Consider the following 25,231-nt stretch of genomic DNA (forward strand, 5'->3'; position numbering starts at 1 on the left):
GTCTAATAATGTTCCCTTTACTAGAGGTGAGCCTCACTGTCTAATAATGTTCCCTTTACTAGAGGTGAGCCTCACTGTCTAATAATGTTCCCTTTACTAGAGGTGAGCCTCATTGTCTAATAATGTTCCCTTTACTAGAGGTGAGCCTCACTGTCTAATAATGTTCCCTTTACTAGAGGTGAGCCTCACTGTCTTCTAATGTTCCCTTTACTAGAGGTGAGCCTCACTGTCTAATAATGTTACCTTTACTAGAGGTGAGCCTCATTGTCTAATAATGTTCCCATTACTAGAGGTGAGCCTCACTGTCCTCTAATAATGTTCCCTTTACTAGAGGTGAGCCTCACTGTCCTCTAATAATGTTCCCTTTACTAGAGGTGAGCCTCACTGTCCTCTAATAAGGTTCCCTTTACTAGAGGTGAGCCTCACTGTCTAATAATGTTCCCTTTACTAGAGGTGAGCCTCACTGTCCTCTAATAATGTTCCCTTTACTAGAGGTGAGCCTCATTGTCTAATAATGTTCCCTTTACTAGAGGTGGGCCTCACTGTCTAATAATGTTCCCTTTACTAGAGGTGAGCCTCACTGTCCTCTAATAATGTTCCCTTTACTAGAGGTGAGCCTCACTGTCCTCTCACACCAAGACACAATTGTCCAGGGTAGTTTTCTACACTTCAGCTAAAACATGCTCACTCTGTTAAACTTCTTGACGCTACCCATCCCATTAGCGGGATCATTTTCGTCAGCAACCGCTGAATAGCATAGCGCCACAGTCAAATAATATTACTAAAAATATTCATATTCATGAAATCACAAGTGCAATATTGCAAAACACAGTTTAGCCTTTTGTTAATCCACCTGTTGGCTCAGATTTAGAAATTATGCTTTACAGCGAAAGTAATCCAAGCGTTTGTAAATTTATCGATAGCATACCATTATGTACACTAAGCATTAACTAGGTCACGAAAATAAGAAAAGCAATCAAATTAATCGTTTACCTTTGATCTTCGGATGTTTTCACTCACGAGACTCCCAGTTACACAACAAATGTTCCTTTTGTTCCATAAAGATAATTTTTATACCCAAAATACCTCTGTTTGTTTGTCGCGTTATGTTCAGAAATCCACAGGAAAGAGCAGTCACGACAACGCAGACAAAAATTCCAAATAGTATCCATAATGTCCACAGAAACATGTCAAACATTTTGTATAATCAATCCTCAGGTTGTTTTTAAAATATATATTTGCTAATATATCAACCCGGGTGTATAGGTTTTTCAGTTACATCGGGAGAAACTCTGTAGCGCAAAACTCACTCTGAGAGCCCCCACCTATCCACTTACGCAATGTGATCTTTCACGCTTATTTTTCTAAATAAAAGCCTGAAACTATGTGTAACGACTGTTGACACCTCAGGGAAGCCATAGAAAAAGGAATCTGGTTGATATCCCTTTAAATGGAGGATAGGCATGAATAGGAACAGAGAGGTTTCAAAATAAGAGGCACTTCCTGATTGGATTTTCCTCTGGTTTTCGCCTGCAATATCAGTTCTGTTATACTCACAGACAATATTTTTACAGTTTTGGAAACTTTAGAGTATTTTCTATCCTAATCTGATTATATGCATATTCTAGTTTCTGGGGCTGAACAATAGGCAGTTTCAAATGGGTATGTTTTTTAGCCAAAAACGAAAATACTGCCCCCTACACGTAAAAGGTTAAACAATTTACTAAAATGTCAAAGTTACTACCTTTAACCTCTCCTGGCCAACATCCAGTGAGATTGCAGAGCGCCAAATTCAAATACAGAAATACTCATTATAAAAATTCAGAAAAGATACAACTAATTTACATAGGTTTAAAGATTAATTTCTTGTGAATCCAACCACGGTGTCAGATTTCAAAACTGCTTTACAGCGAAAGCATACCTTACGATTATTTGAGGACATAGCCCAGCAGACAAATCATTTACAAACAGTAACCAGCCAAGTAGAAGAGTTACACAAGTCAGAAATAGAGAGAAAATTAATCACTTACCTTTGATGATCTTCATATGTTTGCACTCAGAAGACATTCATTTATTCAATAAATGTTCCTTTTGTTCAATAAAGTCTCTATTTATATCTGAAAACCTCTGTTTTGTTCGCACAATTTCTTCAGTAATCCACAGGCTCAAACGCAGTCACAACAGGAAGACAAAAAATCCAAATTGCATCCGTAAAGTTCATAGAAACATGTCAAATAATGTTTATATTCAATCGTCAGGTTGTTTTTAGCCGAAATAATCAATAATATTTCAACCGGACAATAACGTCGTCAATATAAAAGGTTAACAAGAAAGGCACTCTCGGCCTCCTAGTGGTCTAGAGCACTGCATCGCAGCGCTAGCTGCGCCACCAGAGACTCTGGGTTCGCGCCCAGGCTCTGTTGCACCCGGCCGCGTCCGTTAGGTCCGTGGGGCAACGCACAATTGGCCTACCGTCGTCCGGGTTAGGGAGGGTTTGGCCGGTAGGGATATCCTTGTCTCATCGCGCACCAGCGCCTCCTGTGGCGGGCCAGGCGCTGTACGCGCTAGCCAAGGTGTCCAGGTACACGGTGTTTCCTCCGACACATTGGTGCGGCTGGCTTCCGGGTTGGAGGGCGCTGTGTTAAGAAGCAGTGCGGCTTGGTTGGGTTGTGTATCGGAGGACGCATGGCTTTCAACCTTCGTCTCTCCGAGCCCGTACGGGAGTTGTAGCGATGAGACAAGATAGTAATTACTAACAATTGGATACCACGAAATTGGGGAGAAAAGTGGGTAAAAAAAAAAGAAGAAGAAAGGCACTCTCTCGGTCGCTCGCATGAAAAAGCTCTGTGACCCGGCAGGGTCCACTCATTCAGACTGCTCTTACTCCCTCATTTTTCAGAATACAAGCCTGAAACTATTTCTAAAGACGGTTGACATCTAGTGGAAGGCATAGGAACTGCAATTTGAGTCCTAAGTCAATGGATACTGTAATGGCATTGAATAGAAAACTACTTCCTGAATGGAAGGTTTTCGCCTGCCAAATCAGTTCTGTTATACTCAGATATTATTTTAACAGTTTTGGAAACTTTAGAGTATTTTCTATCCAAATCTACTAATTATATGCATATCCTATCTTCTGGGCCTGAGTAGAAGGCAGGTTAATTTGGGCATGCTTTTCATGCCCAAATTATATCTTCCTCTTTTATCCTCTCTCTTGTCACATCACCTTCTCTCTTCTCTGAATCCCCCCATCTCTTGCTCTCCCTCCATCTCTCAGTGCCTGTCGTCAGTAGCCACATCTCTCCAGAGTGGTTTCCTGCCCTACTGTGAGCCTGTGTACCAGCGCTGTGTCAACCTGGTGCAGAAGACCCTCGCTCAGGCCATGGTGAGACACACACGTCTGTTGTTGTTTGAGGGACACAGGGGTGTGTGAGACACTGTTGCGTGAGGGACACAGGGATCTGTGAGACACTGTTGTGTGAGGGACATGGGTGTGTGTGAGTGACACGGGGGGGGGGGGGGTGTGAGAGACTGTTGCGTTAGGGACACAGGGGTGTGAGACACTTGCGTGAGGGACACGGGGGTGTGAGACACTGTGGTGTGAGACACTGTGGTGTGAGACACTGTTGTGTGAGGGACACGGGGGTGTGAGACACTGTTGCGTGAGGGAGCATTTGTTTAGGTGCTTGCTTTCTTGCCTGTAAACATCATATTGTTTGTGCCAGCTGGCTGTGTGAGTTGGCACTGAACACACCATAGAGAAGGGTTTTGGCACAGATAGTGTGTGTATGAGAACATTTGGGGATTATCTGCTCGCGGTTGGATTTCGTGCTTGTGGAATCTAATTATTTCAAATAACTATTTTCCCAAATCTAATCCACACTCTCTCCTCTTTCCATCACCCTCTGTCACACTACCTCCCCTCTCTCTCTTCCTCTACCATATATTCTATCGTCTGTCTCCCTCCCCTCTGTCTCTCCATCCAGCTCCACCAGTCCCAGCCAGACCAGTACGAGGCTCCTGATAAGGACTTTATGATTGTGGCTCTGGACCTGCTCAGTGGACTGGCCGAGGGGTTGGGCGGCAACATCGAGCAGCTGGTTGCCCGTAGCAACATCCTCACGCTCATGTACCAGTGCATGCAGGTAACCAACCAGTGACCTCAGTGTTAGAGATCAACCAACCAACCAGTGATCTTGCAGTGTTACAGATCAACCAACCAACCAGTGATCTTGCAGTGTTACAGATCAATCAACCAACCAGTGATCTCAGTGTTGCAGTTCAACCAGTGACCTCAGTGTTACAGATCAACCAACCCTGACATAGTTAATCTCTCAGGTCCGTGAGTCATGACTAATATCCCGCTCTCTCTGTCCTCTCTATCTCTCTTAGGACAAAATGCCTGAGGTGCGGCAGAGCTCCTTTGCTCTGCTGGGTGACCTGACTAAAGCTTGTTTCCAGCATGTAAAGCCATGCATCGGTACGTACTCTATTCTCTTACACCAGACTGGCAGTAACACACAGCCTGATACTCTATTATCTTACACCAGACTGGCAGTAACACACAGCCTGATACTCTATTCTCTTACACCAGACTGGCAGTAACACACAGCCTGATACTCTATTCTCTTACACCAGACTGGCAGTAACACACAGCCTGATACTCTATTATCTTACACCAGACTGGCAGTAACACACAGCCTGATACTCTATTATCTTACACCAGACTGGCAGTAACACACAGCCTGATACTCTATTCTCTTACACCAGACTGGCAGTAACACACAGCCTGATACTTTATTCTCTTACACCAGACTGGCAGTAACACACAGCCTGATACTCTATTATCTTACACCAGACTGGCAGTAACACACAGCCTGATACTTTATTCTCTTACACCAGACTGGCAGTAACACACAGCCTGATACTCTATTATCTTACACCAGACTGGCAGTAACACACAGCCTGATACTCTATTCTCTTACACCAGACTGGCAGTAACACACAGCCTGATACTCTATTATCTTACACCAGACTGGCAGTAACACACAGCCTGATACTTTATTCTCTTACACCAGACTGGCAGTAACACACAGCCTGATACTCTATTATCTTACACCAGACTGGCAGTAACACACAGCCTGATTCTTTATTCTCTTACACCAGACTGGCAGTAACACACAGCCTGATACTCTATTCTCTTACACCAGACTGGCAGTAACACACAGCCTGATACTCTATTCTCTTACACCAGACTGGCAGTAACACACAGCCTGATACTCTATTCTCTTACACCAGACTGGCAGTAACACACAGCCTGATACTCTATTCTCTTACACCAGACTGGCAGTAACAAACCGGCTGATATACAAGATGTGTGTAGTGGTCTGAATGTCAGGTTATCAGTTACCAATGATTTAAGCTTCTATCTCTTTATCTTCTGTGCAGCTGATTTCATGCCTATACTAGGCACTAATCTGAACCCAGAGTTGATATCAGTGTGCAACAATGCAACGTGGGCAATCGGAGAGATATCTATACAAATGGGTGAGTGTCTGGAAATTGTCAGAAAGAGGTCACACATACCAGCTTGGATACATTCTCATGAATGTGTGTGTTACACCTCCCTGACCTCCCTTCTCCTTCCCCTCTCCCCAGGGGCTGAGATGCAGCCCTATGTGACCATGGTGCTGCACCAGCTGGTTGAGATCATCAACAGGCCCAACACCCCAAAGACCCTGCTGGAGAACACAGGTACCACCACAAGGTGGCGCTGCAGGCTGTGCTGAACCTGCCATCCACACAGGGAGATGTTACACAGCACAGTCAGTCAGGGCCACTCTGGGTGCGCCCCAATGAAATCTCCTTTCTCCCGAAGTGTGCACTCGTTCAATTCCCTTCATGGATTTGAAGGGAAATTACTGGTATATGAAAACTCCTCGTTGCCCATGCCAACACCAATCCAATGCTTTTAAATATCTGGGGAGTAGTGAACGAGTGCAGACTTCAGGAAGAAGGAGAGGTTATTGGGACACCCTCTGACTGGAGCGGAGGCCATTAATCTCCATCTGAAAGCCTCCCCATGCTCTGGGCCTTACAGGTTTTGCCGGTTTCAACCAAACATCCCAACTATTTGGACCCAATGATCTATGGCTTAGAGGCTGTGTTTATGGGCTGTTGGATCCCTGCTGAAAGAAATGAAATGTGGCTGAGGTGGAAAGAGGGAAAGAAAGGAGGGGAAAAAGAGTGACAGATTAAGTATGTGTTCCTCATGGAGTAAGAATCTGGGGAAATGCCAAAACCGAGCAAACCCTGTAAGTGTACAGTCTTGGCATTATTAACTGAAATGGATTGATTCTGTTGCACCATTGGTTGTCAGATTTTTCTAGCTTTATTTCCCTTGAAGTGAAGTTGAAGTGTTGAGCAGCATCAATAGGTGACCATAAGGTCTTAACTGAGACAGTGGAGTGTATAGCTAAATGCTTCAAGAGTTTTTATACGGTTAATTTGACAAACTGAATGTTTACTGAACACTCTGATGATGATGATCATCAATAATAATAATAATAACTAGTCGTCTTTGCTGACTGAGGAAAGAGCTAATCCCACACATTTTTTGGGGTGTTGAGAGAAATGTTATAGCGCCTATACTTATCAAACAAACCTTCGGTTACACTCTGCTTTTATTTAGATGCTCTAGTCGAATTGGAAACCGTGTTTGGGTGATCCAAAATGGCCGCCGACTTGAAACTAGAACCCAAACTGAGCCAAAATGAGGGTGAAGTGTAACCTGCTTAACTAACCCCCCTACACCCCCCCAGTAAAACTAGGGAATTTGTAGATGTTGTTCCTGTTTGTTTGTCAGTTTATTTATTTGTTGTTTTTAGTTAGTGTTTCTTTTAAATGTGAATGCATATCTGCCAATATATGTTGAATGTTTAGTTAAAGGATGGCAAACGTTTAATGCAGGATAGGTGATGGATTGATGGAGCCATAGGGCTATGCTGTTCAGCTCAGTCCACTACCATTCTATTTTAGTACGATAAATCAAAACATAATCAACTTGGTTTCCTTTGGGTTGTTTCATACAAGAACTCTCCTAATCTTCATTTTCAGCTAACCTCAAACATTCAGAAAATGTATTCATTTTGATTCTCTTATAACTCACCAATTTGATCCTTCAAAGCACTTTAAAACACACATACAGTATAAAGTCACATCAACAATATTGAGGTGGATGGGGTTTGAGGCCATATACAGTGCCTTCAGAAAGTATTCACACCCCTTGAGTTTTCCACATTTTGTTGTGTTACAGCCTGCATTTAAAATATATTTTTTTGGTCACTGGTGTACATGCAATTACCCCTTAGTTATGTTTTTCGAAATGTTTACAAATGAATTACAAATGTTAAGCTGAAATGTCTTGATTCAATAACTAATAAACCCCTTTGTCATGGCAAGCCTAAGTTCAGGAGTAAAAATGTGCTTAACAAGTCACATAATAAGTTGCAATAATAGTGTTTAACATGGCTTTTGAATGACTACCTCATCTCTGTACCACACACATACAATTATCAGTAAGGTCCCTCAGTTGAGCAGTGATTTTCAAACACAGATTCAACCATAAAGATCAGGGAGGTTTTCCAATGGCTCGCAAAGAAGGACACCCATTAGTTGATGGGTAAAAAAAAAAAGCTTATATTGAATATCCATTTGAGCATGGTCAAGTTATTAATTACACTTTGGATGGTCAATAAACCAAGTCACTACAAAGATGCAGGCGTCCTTCCCAACTCAGTTGCCGGAGAGGAAGGACACCGCTCATGGATTTCACCATGAGGCCAATGGTGACTTTAAAACATTTACAGAATTTAATGGCTGTGATAGGAGAAAACAGATGATGCCTCAACAACATTGTAGTTATTACACAATACTAACCTAATTGACAGTGAAAATAATACAAATATTCCAAAACATGCATCCTGTTTGCATCAAGGCACTAAATTAATACTGCTACAAATGTGGAAAAGCAATTAACTTTTTGTCCTGAGTACAACGTGCAAATCCAATACAACACATTACTTAATACCACTCTCCATATTTTCAAGCATAGTTGCTGCATCGTGTTATGGGTATGCTTGTAATTGTTAGGGACTGGGGAGTTTTTCAGGATATAAAAATTAGTGGAATTAGGCTAAGCACAGGTGGAAATCCTGGAGTAAATCTGGTTCAGTCTGCTTTCCACCAGACACTGGGAGATGAATTTACCTTTCAGCAGGACAAGAACTTAAAACACTTAAAACAATTCCAAATCTACACTGGAGTTGCTTATCAAGAAGGCACTGAATGTTCCTGAGTGGCCGAGTTAGTTTTGACTTTGAAAAATCTATGGCAAGACCTGCAAATGTTTGTCTAGCAATGATCAACAACCAACTTGATAAAGTTTGACACATTTTTTAAAGGTTAATGGGCAAATGTTGCACAATCCAGGTGTGGAAAGCTCTTAGAGACTTACCCAGAAAGACTCACAGCTGTAATCGCTGCCAAAGGTGCTTCTAGTATTGACTCAGGAGTGTGAATTCTTATGTAAATTCAATATTTCTGTATTTAATTTTCAATACATTTGTAAACATAAAAATAAATAACTTTTTAATTTTGTCGTTATGAGGTATTGTGTGTAGATGGGTGAGGAAAAACAAACAATTGAATACATTTTTGAATACAGGCTGTAACACAACAAATGTGAAAGTCAAAGGGTATGAGTACTTTCTGAAGGCACTGTAGCTATAACCCCTCCCCTCCATCCTCATTTGCAGCTAATCAGCCTATCCTGCACTGAACTTTATTTCTAATGAGCCTATCATCTGCTTTCTGCATGTCTCATTGGACTGTTCATAAATGCCTGTTTCTTAATGAGAATGTTGCATAGTTTTGTGTCTCTTAAACGTAGGTCCTCCTCTCTGTCTCCTCATAAGAACCTGCTGTACTGGATACTAGTCTCCTCCCATGTAGTTGGTCATTTCTTTACAACCAAAAAAAGAAGAAACGTTTTTCTGTTTCTTATGGAAAGATTAACCTTTTTGTGAGTTTAAGGGAGAAACCTCTGAAAGCTCAATTCCCAGCTGCCAACTTTGAGAAGAATAAGAACCTTGTAAACATTCCATACTGGCATTTGGCTAACTAATGACTTTACACTTTAAAGTTAGACGAAGAACATTTAATTTAACATTTTGGAAAGAGGAGTTTGTCGTAAGAGAACAGAGGCCATTTCAACATTGATATTTCTGACGTCCGAGCAGGCATGTTGCTGCTTGATTGATATTGTGTTGTCAAAGTGTTCTCCCTTAAACGAGGTGTTTGTTTTTAGTGCCATACTAGCCTACACGGGGCAGTAATAATCAACACTAGTGAATTCTTCTGTTTATTATCATACATGGATTCTGTTGATTTATGTTTCTGAGTTGTTTGTTTTTTCTTTATTTTTTCTCCTCATTGCTCATGTCTTGGTTGGCGTTTGGTGGTGTATAACCGTGATTGCGTTACCTTAGCAATAACAATTGGTCGTCTTGGTTACGTTTGTCCTCAAGAGGTGGCACCCATGCTACAGCAGTTTATAAGACCCTGGTGTGTATTATTCAATCTTTTATTTAATTCATATTCCTATCCTCTTTCCTCTTTCTCCATGTCTGTCTCTTCCTGTCTCTCTCTTCTTCCCTGTCTCTGTCTTTCTCTCTTCCTCCCTCTCTTTCTTTCTGAAATAAGTATTTTCTGTTTCTCCTGAATCAGTCCGTAATCATTGCCAACCATGTGACTAATCCAGTCCTCTTTTAGGTCCTCTGTCTGTGATGTATTTTGCTTCAGTAGCACCTTCATGTATTTGATACATTACTGGTTTATTTATTTTACAGTTTGTCATTGTTAATTGTCGCTAACTACTAATTAGTGCATGGGATTCGACTGTCACATGCCTGCTGGTTCAGAAAGGGAAAACAAAAGGCTTCCCTAAAATTCCCAAAGCATTCCACAAAAACTTTCCCAAAGCAGTCTCAGAGCACCCCCCCCCGTCCACTAGTCATCCAGCTGCATGTTCCTATCCCAGAATTCCTCAACTTCCTTATAGAAAAAAGTTCATATAAAAAGATTTAGCATTTATAATGTGCTATAGTAAAGGTTAACCTAAATGCCATATGGGCCAAAGTTAAGTTATTTTAAAAGTGACAAAACCGTTTTTAGTGACTTACTCGTAAGTGTATAGTTAATTGCTTTAACACAACGTTTCAGAAGGACCGGTTTGTTTGATGTGCATGCACCAGTCTGATACTGTTTTAAATTATCTGAGAGAAATAATTTTCTCCCCACGAGAATATTTTGTGCCTTCCGAAGTAGTCTTTGGTGAAAGTAGTTCTGATAATATCAAATCTTCTAAAGGTCTAAAATAAATGATTGTAGATTGAATTCACAAGTATGAAGTAAAAATGGCAAGTTGTCTTTTTTAATATACTATAGGTTATTTTTCTTTTTTAGTTGCCATACATACCTTGAGGCAATAGATGTAGTATTTTTATATTGGAGGGTATTCTATTTATCCATAGTGGAATTTATTGTGTTAACAGGTAATATGATATACCTATGCAAGTTCAATTACATTATTGAATACAGTCAATGGTCATTTCAGAGTGCTGTAAGGGTATTGAATTGTAATGCTATGCAGTGCTTTAAGGCAGCCCCTCTGGCCTGGTGTAAAACGTGGCTGTTCCTGTTGACAGGTGCACCTCTCTAAGGAACATAAGAGACAATGAGGAAAAAGACTCAGCGTTCCGAGGCATCTGCACTATGATCAGTGTCAACCCTGGAGGAGTGGTACAGGTGAGGCCCCCAGGCATGGCTGCCCTCTAGAGTATAACATAGGAACTGCACTTCTCTTCTTCTCATGGCCCCATCAGTTGAGGACTAAGAAACATACAGGAACTGCATTACTGGTTATATGGCCCCATGAGTGAGTGATGTTTGCAGAGAAACTCTTGTTGTCTCAATGCAGACCTTTACTCTCATTTTCTCCAGGACTTTATATTTTTCTGTGATGCAGTGGCCTCGTGGGTAAATCCAAAGGATGATCTGCGAGACATGTTCGGCAAGGTAAAAACTGATAACTCTGCCACGTAGTCTTGTAGACTCGAGGCCCGATCTGTGTAAGGGGAAGGAGTGAATATCCTGATCCACAATGTGTGCATGCGTGGCTTTGTGCTAATTGTTGTCTGATATTTTCAGATCCTCCATGGGTTCAAGAACCAGGTGGGCGAGGATAACTGGAGGCGTTTCTCAGACCAGTTCCCACTGCCTCTGAAGGAACGGCTGGCGGCCTTCTACGGGGTGTAATGCTTTCCATAGGAACATACCTGTTCAAGGGGGTACTTTGCACATTCATGGTCAAATCTAATTATAGAGCCGAGAGATCCTATCCAAGGCACTTTAGTGTCTGTTTGTTAGCCACCTTATTTGAGCAAAATGATAAGCAAGCGAAATTAGGAAGGTTTATTCCTAATTTTGCTTACTTAATAATATTGGTCTCACTCTGTGTTTCCAGGTCATTCACTATGGGAGACGACTGACGGGGAACCTCTTATACCCAGGGAACATGTTACCCTTTACTGGGGGTAGGGTCTGCCAGCTGGGGAGGGAGGGGGGTGCGGACCGGGACCCTCCTCAACCTTCTTGACGGGCGGGGTGGGAGGGAGGTGTTAGCCAGCAGAGGCAGTCAACGCCCCCCAAGCAACAGGCGAGGGGGACACGGGGGAACCAGCAGGCTAACTTAATCAAGGGAGGAAACATTTATTTAATCATTTCAACATCTCATTCAGAAATGAAAAGACATTGTCAGCGTAGCCATTTTTGTTTTCTCTTTTTATTTTATTTTTCATTCGAGCTCTCCAGCGACTCTACTACTGAGTGGACATTTGAATCAAAATGCAGGAAAAAAACCAATGCAAAACTTTGTAAATGCTTCTGTCGTTTAGTTGTGGTAAAATCATGGCTTTATACTTACCAGGGGGGGGGATAGTGCTGATTGAGGGTCCGATTTCAGTTAAGAGCTTTTAAATCTATTCGTATCGACCGGAAAGTGCCACTCGGAGATAAGTGTAGGGGGAGGGAGTGTAGAACTAGAGAGAATGATACCGACCATAGAATTGATATGGGGGTGGTTATAAAATAGCGTAGTGGGCATAGAAATGACATTAAAAGTCTCAAAGAAAACAACATAGCAGCTGTCCTCAACTGCCAGGACAGCTGCTAGCCAAGCAACCACAACAGAGGTAATAGACTAAAGAAAATGCTGATATTATCGTATTTATCTAACCAGCTATTTTTTTGGGGGGGGGGGACACTGCCTTTGCATATCTTCAAATAACAATAGCCTGTCTTTTATTGTAGTCATCAATCAAAACAATTGCGTTGAGTTAATGAAAGAAAAATTGGTAGTGGCATATTTAAAGTAATAGAGTAATAAACAGTATTTTTATGGCAGGTCAGAAGCTGTGTTGAATAAACCATTCAGTCAAACACGTCAGACAGAAAGAGTGCATATGATTCTATATTTGTTGTGGTTGAAAGTGACTTGTCTTAAAAACAGGAAAATAACTAAGTAGCATGCTTACATCAAAGTGGGAAGTGGGTAAGGAGGGTGTACATCAGTAGAGTGATCTGTGTGTTGCATCATCAGATAGTTGTGGTATTTCTTGCATAGCCTTGTGATAAGGTTTCTTAAACAAACATGTAGTTTGTCCTTTTTCTGTCCGCCCACCACCCCCTATGTTTACCAGAGCTTTTCCAGTCAGTGTCTAGCATGAACTGGGTTTACATACATACAATATAGAAACATACAAGTCTGATATTGATATTCTCATCTAGTTGAATCCATATACTGAGGCAGGGTTTTGGTTGTGATTCTAAAAAGAGACCTTGAACACTGCTACATACATGTTAAAACTCTGAGGTAAACTCTCAGGCTGCCTCTGTCCTGTGGTGTGGAAGTGACGCGTTCTGTGTGCATGGATGTTTTACTAGCTGCCATAATATCAGCTTTCCTGACCCCATATTGTTTTAAATATCAAATTCTGTCTTTCTTACATTTGTGAAAACAGTACTTGGGCTCGATTGTGGCAACGTAAGACTATATTGTTTAACAGTGTCAAAGGGATGGGGGTATGGAAACAGCATACAGGGCTTTAGCTGAAAATGTTCACCCTTTTGTTATTAGGACTGTAACACAAGTCCTCCTGTCTTGATAGTGTGTCTGTCTGTGACCTTTGTTGGTTGTCAATCCAAAACTCAACAGTAAGCAATTGTAAAAAAAAAAAAGAAAAGAGAAAAAAAAAGAAAAAAGTTTTATGTACTGTGGTTTTTTTATTATTGTTGTTGGTTTGCTTTTTTTGTGAAAAGCATGATCTTTGAGGATGATTGTAATGACTGTTTTGAATGCAAGGTATTCGAATGCTTGATTCCTTGCATGTTGGTGGTCCTTTTACATCCCAAACTAGACAGGGGGAGGTGCATTTCAATTGAACTAAAAAGTGAAGGAAATTCTTATTTCTTCACTACCCCATTTCGCTGACATACAATATCAGACTTTTATTTTGAAAGTTCAACTTTTATCTCATACATACCTGCAGGACGATTTTCCCCTTAACCTATAACCCACGTGCACATGTATTGTTTGTTTTCTTGTTAAATACTGTGAAGTTAGAACTTAAAGAAAAAAATATGTTTTTTGTTCCTTTTTGTTTTGGTGTGTTATTCTTTTGGCTCCGTAAAGTGCAAAAGTCTTGAGGTCGTTGATTGCCTGAATGTATCCCATGGTGGGTGGGAATACAGTTTTATGCCCAGCCAACCAATCAGATTCACTCTGCAGGTCAGAGTAATTGTTGCAGTATTTTGTCTGCCTCGCAGGGCATATTAAAAGCACTTGTTCAGACAGAAATGTATTCTGCATACTGTAGTAGACTCACACAATCACGTACTGATATAGTATTTGTTTACTGGAGACTTATACCACTAAACACCTCATGTATTACTTCACTGAGTATTCTATATTGTGTAGTCCTTTTCTTTCTGTGTGTGTGTGTGTGTGTGTGTATATATATATCACACACACACACACACACACACACACACACACACACACACACGTGTGTGTGTATATACATATACACACGTGTATATATGTATGTATATATATATGTATATATACACATGTGTGTATGTATATATATATGTACAGTGCCTTGCGGAAGTATTCAGCCCCCTTGAACTTTGCGACCTTTTGCCACATTTCAGGGTTCAAACATAAAGATATAAAACTGTATTTTTTTGTGAATAATCAACAACAAGTGGGACACAATCATGAAGTGGAACGACATTTATTGGATATTTCAAACTTTTTTAACAAATCAAAAACAGAAAAATTGGGCGTGCAAAATTATTCAGCCCCCTTAAGTTAATACTTTGTAGCGCCACCTTTTGCTGCGATTACAGCTGTACGTCGCTTGGGGTATGTCTCTATCAGTTTTGCACATCGAGAGACTGACATTTTTTCCCATTCCTCCTTGCAAAACAGCTCGAGCTCAGTGAGGTTGGATGGAGAGCATTTGTGAACAGCAGTTTTCAGTTCTTTCCACAGATTCTCGATTGGATTCAGGTCTGGACTTTGACTTGGCCATTCTAACACCTGGATATGTTTATTTTTGAACCATTCCATTGTAGATTTTGCTTTATGTTTTGGATCATTGTCTTGTTGGAAGACAAATCTCCGTCCCAGTCTCAGGTCTTTTCCATCAGGTTTTCTTCCAGAATGGTCCTGTATTTGGCTCCATCCATCTTCCCATCAATTTTAACCATCTTCCCTGTCCCTGCTGAAGAAAAGCAGGCCCAAACCATGATGCTGCCACCACCATGTTTGACAGTGGGGATGGTGTGTTCAGGATGATGAGCTGTGTTGCTTTTACGCCAAACATAACGTCTTGCATTGTTGCCAAAAAGTTCAATTTTGGTTTCATCTGACCAGAGCACCTTCTTCCACATGTTTGGTGTGTCTCCCAGGTGGCTTGTGGCAAACTTTAAACAACACTTTTTATGGATATCTTTAAGAAATGGCTTTCTTCTTGCCACTCTTCCATAAAGGCCAGATTTGTGCAATATACGACTGATTGTTGTCCTATGGACAGAGTCTCCCACCTCAGCTGTAGATCTCTGCAGTTCATCCAGAGTGATCATGGGCCTCTTGGCTGCATCTCTGATCAGTCTTTTCCTTGTATGAGCTGAAAGTTTAGAGGGACGGCCAGGTCTTGGTAGATTTGCAGTGGTCTGATACTCCTTCCATTTCAATATTATCGCTTGCACAGTGCTCCTTGGGATGTTTAAAGCTTGGGAAATCTTTTTGTATCAAAATCCGGCTTTAAACTTCTTCACAACAGTATCTCGGACCTGCCTGGTGTGTTCCTTGTTCTTCATGATGCTCTCTGCGCTTTTAACGGACCTCTGAGACTATCACAGTGCAGGTGCATTTATACGGAGACTTGATTACACACAGGTGGATTGTATTTATCATCATTAGTCATTTAGGTCAACATTGGATCATTCAGAGATCCTCACTGAACTTCTGGAGAGAGTTTGCTGCACTGAAAGTAAAGGGGCTGAATAATTTTGCACGCCCAATTTTTCAGTTTTTGATTTGTTAAAAAAGTTTGAAATATCCAATAAATGTCGTTCCACTTCATGATTGTGTCCCACTTGTTGTTGATTCTTCACAAAAAAATACAGTTTTATATCTTTGTTTGAAGCCTGAAATGTGGCATAAGGTCGCAAAGCTCAAGGGGGCCGAATACTTTCGCAAGGCACTGTATATACATATGTGTATGTATATGTACACATACATGTACACATACATATATATATGTATGTATGTATGTATGTATGTATGTGTACATACACCAACACAGTTGAAGTCGGAAGTTTACATACACCTTAGCCAACTACATTTAAATTCAGTTTTTCACAATTCCTGACATTTAATCCGAGTAAAAAATCCCTGTCTTAAGTTAGTTAGGATCACCATTTTATTTTAATAAAGTGAAATGTCAGAATAATAATAGAGTGATTTATTTCAGCTTTTATTTCTTTCATCACATTCCCATTGGGTCAGAAGTTTACATACACTCAATTAGTATTTGGTAGAATTGCCTTTGAATTGTTTAACTTGGGTTAAACTTTTAGGGTAGCCTTCCACAAGCTTCCCACAATAAGTTGGGGGACTTTTGTCCCATTCCTCCTGACAGAGCTGGTGTAACTAAGTCAGGTTTGTTGGCCTCCATGCTCGCACATGCTTTTTCAGTTCTGCCCATAAATATTATTTTGGATTGAGGTCAGGGCTTTGTGATGGCCACTCCAATACCTTGACTTTGTTGTCCTTAAGCCAGTACGCTTGTGGTCATTGTCCATTTGGAAGACCCATTTGCGACCAAGCTTTAACTTCCTGACTGATGTCTTGAGATGTTGCTTCAATATATCCACATAATTTTCCTCCTCATGATGCCATCTATTTTGTGAAGTGCACCAGTCCCTCCTGCAGCAAAGCACCCCACACACAACATGATGCTGCCACCCACGTGCTTCACCGTTGGGATGATGTTCTTTGGCTTGAAAGCCTCCCCCTTTTTCCTCCAAACATAATGATGGTCATTATGGCCAAAAAGTTCTATTTTTGTTTGATCAAACCAGAGGACATTTCTCCAAAAAGTATGATCTTTGTCCCCATGTGCAGTTCAAACTCTAGTCTGGCTTTTTTATGGCAGTTTTGGAGCATTGGCTTCTTCCTTGCTGAGCGGCCTTCAGGTTATGTCGATTATAGGACTAGTTTTTACTGTGGATATACATTTACATTTTGCACCCGTTTCCTCCAGCATCTTCACAAGGTCCTTTGCTGCTGTCTGGGATTGATTTGCACTTATCGCACCAAAGTACCTTCATCTCTAGGAGACAGAACGTGTCTCCTTCCTGAGCGGTATGACGGCAGCGTGGTCCCATGGTGTTTATACTTGCATACTATTGTTCGTACAGATGAACGTGGTACCTTCAGGCATTTGGAAATTGCTCCCAAGGATGAACCAGACTTGTGGAGGTCTACAAATTTTTTTTTCTGAGGTCTTGGCTGATTTCTTTTGATTTTCCCATGATGTCAAGCAAAGAGGCACTGAGTTTGAAGGTAGGCCTTGAAATACATCCACAGGTACACCTCCAATTGAATCAAATTATGTCAATTAGCCTATCAGATGCTTCTGAAGCCATGACATTTTCTGGAATTTTCCAAGCTGTTTAAAGGCACAATCAACTTAGTGTATGTAAACTTCTGACCTTCTGGAATTGTGATACAATGGAATTATAAGTGAAATAATCTGTCTGTAAACAATTGTTGGAAAAATGACTTGTCATGCACAAAGTAGGTGTCCTAACCGACTTGCCAAAACTATAGTTTGTGAACACGAAATTTGTGGAGTGGTTGAAAAACAAGTTTTATCGACTCCAACCTAAGTGTATGGAAACTTCCAACTTCAACTGTGTGTTTGACCTGTTTTTAAAGATAAGATTCCCAATATCTTAAATTCTCTAAAAGATAATTGGTGTGAACTAAGCCTGGAGATGAAATACTGCAGATGCTCATGTATTGCCACAAAACCTTTCCAAAGCCAACAATCTTTAACTTAGATGAATAGGTAATTAAAATAAAATATATTTAAGTCTCCTTGAATCTTTATTGTACGGTATATTTATTTTAAAAAATTAATTGGATGGTTGTGTTGAACATAATTAGACATTTTCACACTTGTAACAACAAAAACATGGGGTATTTCAAGTTAGCCTGGATCCAAACTGAATTGCTCTTTTTTTTTCACCAGGCTAATATCAAGTAGCACAAAAAGACGGAATGGGATATATGGAGGCGCCTGTTTCTGTAGTTCTTGTTTTTGTGCCACACCTTTGTCATGGAGTGGACATTACTTTGTCTTTGTCACATTCCAGCTGTTTGGCATGTCAAAAATTGGAGGTCGCGTGGCTTGATTGGTTCTGTCCTACTGCGATTTATCACACTGAATTAAAAACAACAAAAACATATAGGGCCTGTTTCCCAGACACATTTTAAACCTAGTGCTAAGCTTAATTTGTGTCCAGGAAATCGTCCCAAGAAAATATGAAAAGAAAAATACATAGAACAGTCACTGTTTGTGTGCCGTCTTAATGACATAGCCGCTGCTATAATGTGTAGCTTCTGTACTTGAATATTTGTTTGTAGTAACCTCAGAAGGTCTGTGTTTACCGTTATTGTTTTCCAAATGTATGCCTTTTTCCATCTCCCTTTACCGATAAGAGGTTATTAAGCCTGCGCTAACCCTAAACTACAGAGGATGTTCCTGTCTATGGGTGTTCAGTTCACTAATGTTTGATATGTGTGCTAACTCACAATAAGGCACTGAGATACACACACCCAGGGTCAGTGTGAAATAATAATTGTAACTAGGTAAGCTCATGCATTCAAATTTAGCTACAATTTGGAGGAATAAGAATATACAATTGGGAAGAGGTAACTTGCACATAATGAATGCAACTGTGGCAAAGTGATTGTAAGACATGTCTAGATAGTTAATGTAATATGTACATGATGCCTTGATGATAACTGAATGATTTAGCTGGGGATTCGTAATGGCTGGTAATTTTCAATAATGAAAAAAGACCTTGCACATTAGGCCAAACGTAAATATGCTCATGGCGTCTTACAGCTATGTTTGCGTTTTTGAAGTCTTTAATTTTGAAGAACAGGGGGGGAAATCTTTTAAAAATCATAGTCTATTAGAATGTCTCTAAAGAGACAAAAAAAAATTTACTACAAGGTGTAAATAGGATAATTTTGGTCATAAAGTCAGTCTCATCCATAACAGATTTGCGAGATGATGGTGAAAAAAGTGTCATGGATTGAAGGGTCCCATAAATTCATTAGGTTTGGGTTTTTTCAATCCTACAGCAGACAGCACCCAAGTAATCATAATTTCGCAGCACAGCTGCACTGACCCTATCGTAATGCCCATGGTCCATTTGGTTTGACCTTCGATATCCCTGAGGCTAGTTAGGGTACATCAGTAAATTACACAATGTAAATCAGAAAATATTTTAAAAGGTCAATAGCTTCACATCTCAATTACTTAACCTCAAATGACTATAAATGGTAGAAATTCATATACAAATATAAAAAACATTTAATGAGACAACTAAAAATGTGGAACAATAAAATATTTTCCCATTTACATTGTAATTTATTGGTGGTCACTAAATAGCCCCAGAGATGGGCTATCCATTGTCAAACCAACTTTGCCAGGGTCACACACTAGCCTGCTGAAGCTAATTGGAGAAAGAAGTTGGCTAGTGCTAGCTAGCCTAGGTGACTTCAAGACACACGACCTGGTTAGGCTGTTTCAAGTTATCTAACAGAGTGAATGTACAAATGCTTGCCACATGCGAACACCCACGAGACATCCACATTAAACCACCCCCTCCAAGACTACTCTTTTGGCTTCAGTCATGGCCGCTGCATTTCTTAATGACCAAAACAAAAAATTAGGCCAAATCAGGAATTTCAGCCCCCCTTTAAAGAACACCTATAACAATAGCCTGTGACTTTCATTTAGCCATAAGAAAAAAACTTTACAAGGATTTCTCCAAGTCTGCCTTCACCCGTTTTTGCTGAATAATGTGAGAGAAACTTCTTCTTTTTGAAATAGTGAATATGGTTTAAATTGTTTTTATAAACTGCTGAATTTTAAGGTTAAATAATAAGAATAATTTAGGGGGCCACCAAATATTTTGGATCATGTGAAGAATCTTTATTGTACTGTAGTGATTTTGTAATGATATTTGTATAAAGATGTGATGGATGTGAATGGTAATCACTGCTTGGATCTGTACATTGTTGAGAATAAATTGTTTACAAAAATCTGGGACTGCTGTTTTCTGTTACTGTGTGTTACATTTTTAAATGCACTTTAAATAAAGTTTGATGTGATCTGTCTAATGGTTTTTAGCCTGATAATATCAGGTCGGATAGACCAGAGTTAATGACCCCCATTGGCCCCATACTTTCATCCACCACTCACAACATATTTAGTAGTGACAAAGATGGCCAAGGTGGCTGTGTAGATGACTGAGTCATGATTTTAGTGTAATGTCCCTGTGGAAGATCATTTTGCAACCTTGAAGTGTTTATGAGATCAACATTGTCAGGGAAATATCTCGGCCTCATACTCTTATCAAAGTTTATTGGATGCATACACAGATTTGCAGATATCACAGGTTCAGCGAAATTCTTGTTTCAACAGTGCAGTAATACCTAGCAGAACAAGACCATACACACATAAAACAAAAAAATGTATTAAATATCTTGATCATAAGGAAGTGGCAGCCAGGATGGATGCCCTCTGTTATCAAATTTGATCTGACACATGTTTTGTGAGCAACCAGTGTGAATTGGGGCGGCAGGGTAACCTAGTGGTTAGAGTGTTGGACTAGTAACCGAAAGGTTGCAAGTTCAAATCCCCGAGCTGACAAGGTACAAATCTGTCGTTCTACCCCTGAACAGGCAGTTAACCCACTGTTCCTAGGCCGTCATTGAAAATAAGAATTTGTTCTTAACTGACTGGCCTAGTAAAATATAAAAAATTAACAGTGAAATGCTTATTTACAGGCTGTTCCCAACAATACAGAGAAAAGAAAATGGTGAAATCATACAAAAGTAAAACCTGTAATAATAAAAAAGTAATAGATACACAATGAGTAGCGATATACAAGGGTCACCATGCGCAACATAGCTTCAGCGTGTAAATCAGCTAGATGTGTCGGCATCGAGTAATTGTCTCTGGCCCCCTCCCAGTTAGGGGGAGTGATGAGCTCTACAGCAGTCTCACAACTCAATCGCTGGTTGAAAACTGTTTTCTGCCCCTCCCAAAAGATAGAATTTGTAGATAATTGGCCTTCTTTCTGGGACTCACCCACAAACAGGACCAAGCCTGGCCTCCTGAGGAGTGACGGACTCCATCCTAGCTGGAGGGGTGCTCTCTCCTCTAGCTCCACAATGAAATAGGGTGCAGGCCAGGCATCAGGCTGTTAGCCAGCCTGACAGCTTAGTGGGATCTGCCACTAGCAACATCAGTGTAGTCAGCTCAGTTATCCCCATTGAGACCGTGTCTGTGCCTCGACCTAGGTTGGGCAAAACTAAACATGGCGGTGTTCGCCTTAGCAATCTCCCTAGGATAAAGACCTCCATTCCTGCCATTATTGAAAGAGATCGTGATACCTCTCATCTCAAAATAGGGCTACTTAATGTTACATCCCTCACTTCAAAGGCAGTTATAGTCAATGAACAATCTTGATGTGATTGGCCTGACTGAAACATGGCTTAAGCCTGATGAATTTACTGTGTTAAATGAGGCCTCACATCCTGGTTACACTAGTGACCATATCCATATTCCCCAAAGGCGGAGGTGTTGCTAACATTTACGATAGCAAATTTCAATTTACAAAAAAAAAATGACGTTTTCGTCTTTTGAGCTTCTAGTCATGAAATCTATGCAGCCTACTCAATCGCTTTTTATAGCTACTGTTTACAGGCCTCCTGGGCCATATACAGCGTTCCTCACTGAGTTCCCTGAATTCCTATCGGACCTTGTAGTCATGGCAGATAATATTATAATTTTTGGTGATTTTAATATTCACATGTAAAAGTCCACAGACCCACTCCAAAAGGCTTTCGGAGCCATCATCGACTCAGTGGGTTTTGTCCAACATGTCTCTGGACCTACTCACTGTCACAGTCATACTGTGGACCTAGTTTTGTCCCATGGATTGTGGATCTTAATGTTTTCCCTCATAATCCTGGACTATCGGACCACCATTTTATTACGTTTGCAATCACAACAAATAATCTGCTCAGACCCCAACCAAGGAGCATCAAAAGTCGTGCTATAAATTCTCAGACAACACAAAGATTCCTTGATGCCCTTCCAGACTCCCTCTGCCTACCCAAGGACGGGTAGGCAGACCATTCCATAAAAATGGAGCTCTATAGGAGAGAGCCCTGCCTCCAGCTGTTTGCTTAGAAATTCTAGGGACAATTAGGAGGCCTGCGTCTTGGGACCGTAGCGTACGTGTAGGTATGTACGGCAGGACCAAATCAGAGAGATAGGTAGGAGCAAGCCCATGTAATGTTTTGTAGGTTAGCAGTAAAACCTTGAAATCAGCCCTTAGGGAGGCTAGCACTGGAGTAATATGATCCAATTTTTTGGTTCTAGTCAGGATTCTAGCAGCCGTATTTAGCACTAACTGAAGTTTATTTAGTGCTTTATCCGGGTAGCCGGAAAGTAGAGCATTGCAGTAGTCTAACCTAGAAGTGACAAAAGCATGGATTAATTTTTCTGCGTCATTTTTGGACAGAGAGATTCAGATTTTTGCAATGTTACGTAGATGGAAAAAAGCTGTCCTTGAAACAGTCTTGATATGTTCTTCAAAAGAGAGATCAGGGTCCAGAGTAACGCCGAGGTCCTTCACAGTTTTATTTGAGACGACTGTACAACCATTAAGATTAATTGTCAGATTCAACAGAAGATCTCTTTGTTTCTTGGGACCTAGAACAAGCATCTCTGTTTTGTCCGAGTTTAAAAGTAGAACGTTTGCAGCCATCCACTTCCTTATGTCTGAAACACATGCTTCTAGCGAGGGCAATTTTGGGGCTTCACCATGTTTCATTGAAATGTACAGCTGTGTGTCATCCGCATAGCAGTGAAAGTTAACATTATGTTTTTCGAATGACATCCCCAAGAGGTAAAATATATAGTGAAAACAATAGTGGTCCTAAAACGGAACCTTGAGGAACACCGGAATTTACAGTTGATTTGTCAGAGGACAAACCATTCACAGAGACAAACTGATATCTTTCCGACAGATAAGATCTAAACCAGGCCAGAACTTGTCCGTGTAGACCAATTTGGGTTTCCAATTTCTCCAAAAGAATGTGGTGATCGATGGTATCAAAAGCAGCACTAAGGTCTAGGAGCACGAGGACAGATGCAGAGCCTCGGTCTGATGCCATTAAAAGGTCATTTACCACCTTCACAAGTCCAGTCTCAGTGCTATGATGGGGTCTAAAACCAGACTGAAGCATTTCGTATACATTGTTTGTCTTCAGACTCAGACGCAGACTCTGTCTCAACCTTTAAGTCTTTACTGAAGACTCATCTCTTCAGTGGGTCATATGATTAAGTGTAGTCTGGCCCAGGAGTGTGAAGGTGAACGGAAAGGCTCTGGAGCAACGAACCACCTTTGCTGTCTCGGCCTGGCCGGTTCCCCTCTCTCCACTGGGATTCTATGCCTCTAACCTTATTACAGGGGCTGAGTCACTGGCTTACTGGTGCTCTTTCATGCCGTCCCTAGGAGGGGTGCGTCACTTGAGTGGGTTGAGTCACTGACGTGATCTTCCTGTCTGGGTTGGCGCCCGCCCTTGGGTTGTGCCGTGGCGGAGATCTTTGTGGGTTATACTCGGCCTTGTCTCAGGATGTTAAGTTGGTGGTTGAAGATATCCCTCTAGTGGTGTGGGGGCTGTGTTTTGGCAAAGTGGGTGGGGTTATATTCTTCCTGTTTGGCCCTGTCCGGGGGTATCATCGGATGGGGCCACAGTGTCTCCTGACCCCTCCTGTCTCAGCCTCCAGTATTTATGTTGCAGTAGTTGATGTGTCGGGGGGCTAGAGTTAGTTTGTTATATCTGGTGTACTTCTACTGTCTTATCTGGTGTCCTGTGTGAATTTAAGTATGCTCTCTCTAATTATCTCTTTCTTTCTCTCTCTCTGAGGATCTGAGCCCTAGGACCATGCCTCAGGACTACCTGGCATGATGACTCCTTGCTGTCCCCAGTCCACCTGGCTGTGCTGCTGCTCCAGTTTCAACTGTTCTGCCTGCAGCTATGGAACCCTGACCTGTTCACTGGACGTGCTACCTGTCCCAGACCTGCTGTTTTCAACTCCCTAGACTGAGACAGCAGGAGCGGTAGAGATACTATTAATGATTGGCTATGAAAAGCCAACTGACATTTACTCCTGAGGTGCTGACTTGCTGCACCCTTGACAACTACTGTGATTATTATTATTTGACCATGCTGGTCATTTATGAACATTTGAACATATTGGCCATGTTCTGTTATATTCTCCACCCGGCACAGCCAGAAGAGGACTGGCCACCCCTCATAGCCTGGTTCCTCTCTAGGTTTCTTCTTAGGTTTTGGCCTTTCTAGGGAGTTTTTCCTAGCCACCGTGCTTCTACACCTGCATTGCTTGCTGTTTGGGGTTTTAGGCTGGGTTTCTGTACAAAACTTTGAGATATCAGCTGATGTAAGAGGGGCTATATAAATACATTTGATTTGATTTACCCATAGTCAATGTGCAGGGGTTTGAGGTAGATACAGAATATACAATTTGTATTAGCCCCATGTGCCGAATACAACAGTGAAATGCTTACTTATGAGCTGCTAACCAACAATGCAATTGAACAAAAATACAGATAAGAAATAAAAGTAACAAGTAATTAAAGAGCAGCAGTAAAATAACAATAGCGAGACTATATACAGGGGGGTACTGGTTAGTTGAAGTAATATGTACATGTAGGTAGAGTTTTTAAAGTGACTATGCATGGATAACAACAAAGAGTAGCAGCAGTGTAAAATAGAGGGGGCGGGGGGGCAATTGATTAGATGTTCAGGAGTCTTATGGCTTGGGGTAGAAGCTGTTTAGAAGCCTCTTGGACCTAGACGTGGCGCTCCGGTACGCTTGCCGTGCGGCAAGCAGAGAGAACCATCTATGACTAGGGTGGCTGGAGTCTGACCATTTTTATGGCCTTCCTCTGACACCGCCTGGTATAGAGGTCCTGGATGGCAGGAAGCTTGGCCTCAGTGATGTACTGGGCCGTTCACACTACCCTCTGTAATGCCTTGCGGTCGGAGGCAGAGCAGTTGCCATACCAGGCAGTGATGGAACCAGTCTCGATGGTGCAGCTGTAGAACCTTTTGAGGATCTGACGACCCATACCAAATCTTTTCAGTCTCCTGAGGGGGAATAGGTTTTGTCGTACCCTCTTCAAGACTGTCTTGGTGTGC

The 25,231-nt window shown here is 41.3% G+C and overlaps 1 protein-coding gene across 3 annotated transcripts in view; it reads left to right on the forward strand.

The window, feature by feature from the left end:
- Positions 1–13,380, forward strand: part of LOC139408466 (transportin-1) — a 44,270-nt gene extending 30,890 nt beyond the window's left edge. Inside the window, exons 16-25 of one of the 3 annotated variants that reach the window (XM_071152392.1) lie at positions 3,278–3,385; positions 3,987–4,145; positions 4,393–4,480; positions 5,449–5,547; positions 5,659–5,754; positions 9,549–9,624; positions 10,767–10,866; positions 11,062–11,136; positions 11,269–11,408; positions 11,585–13,379. In XM_071152392.1, the coding sequence (XP_071008493.1) occupies positions 3,278–3,385; positions 3,987–4,145; positions 4,393–4,480; positions 5,449–5,547; positions 5,659–5,754; positions 9,549–9,624; positions 10,767–10,866; positions 11,062–11,136; positions 11,269–11,376 (909 nt within the window). In that variant the 3' untranslated portion in view covers positions 11,377–11,408; positions 11,585–13,379. Of the gene's footprint in view, positions 1–3,277; positions 3,386–3,986; positions 4,146–4,392; positions 4,481–5,448; positions 5,755–9,548; positions 9,625–10,766; positions 10,867–11,061; positions 11,137–11,268; positions 11,409–11,584 lie in introns of all 3 variants that reach the window. The other 2 variants (XR_011634293.1, XM_071152391.1) reach the window with 2 other exon arrangements.
- The last annotated feature ends 11,851 nt before the right edge of the window (positions 13,381–25,231 follow it).

The sequence above is a fragment of the Oncorhynchus clarkii genome, chromosome 5 (assembly GCF_045791955.1).
Source record: "Oncorhynchus clarkii lewisi isolate Uvic-CL-2024 chromosome 5, UVic_Ocla_1.0, whole genome shotgun sequence".
Classification (NCBI taxonomy): Eukaryota; Metazoa; Chordata; class Actinopteri; order Salmoniformes; family Salmonidae; genus Oncorhynchus; species Oncorhynchus clarkii.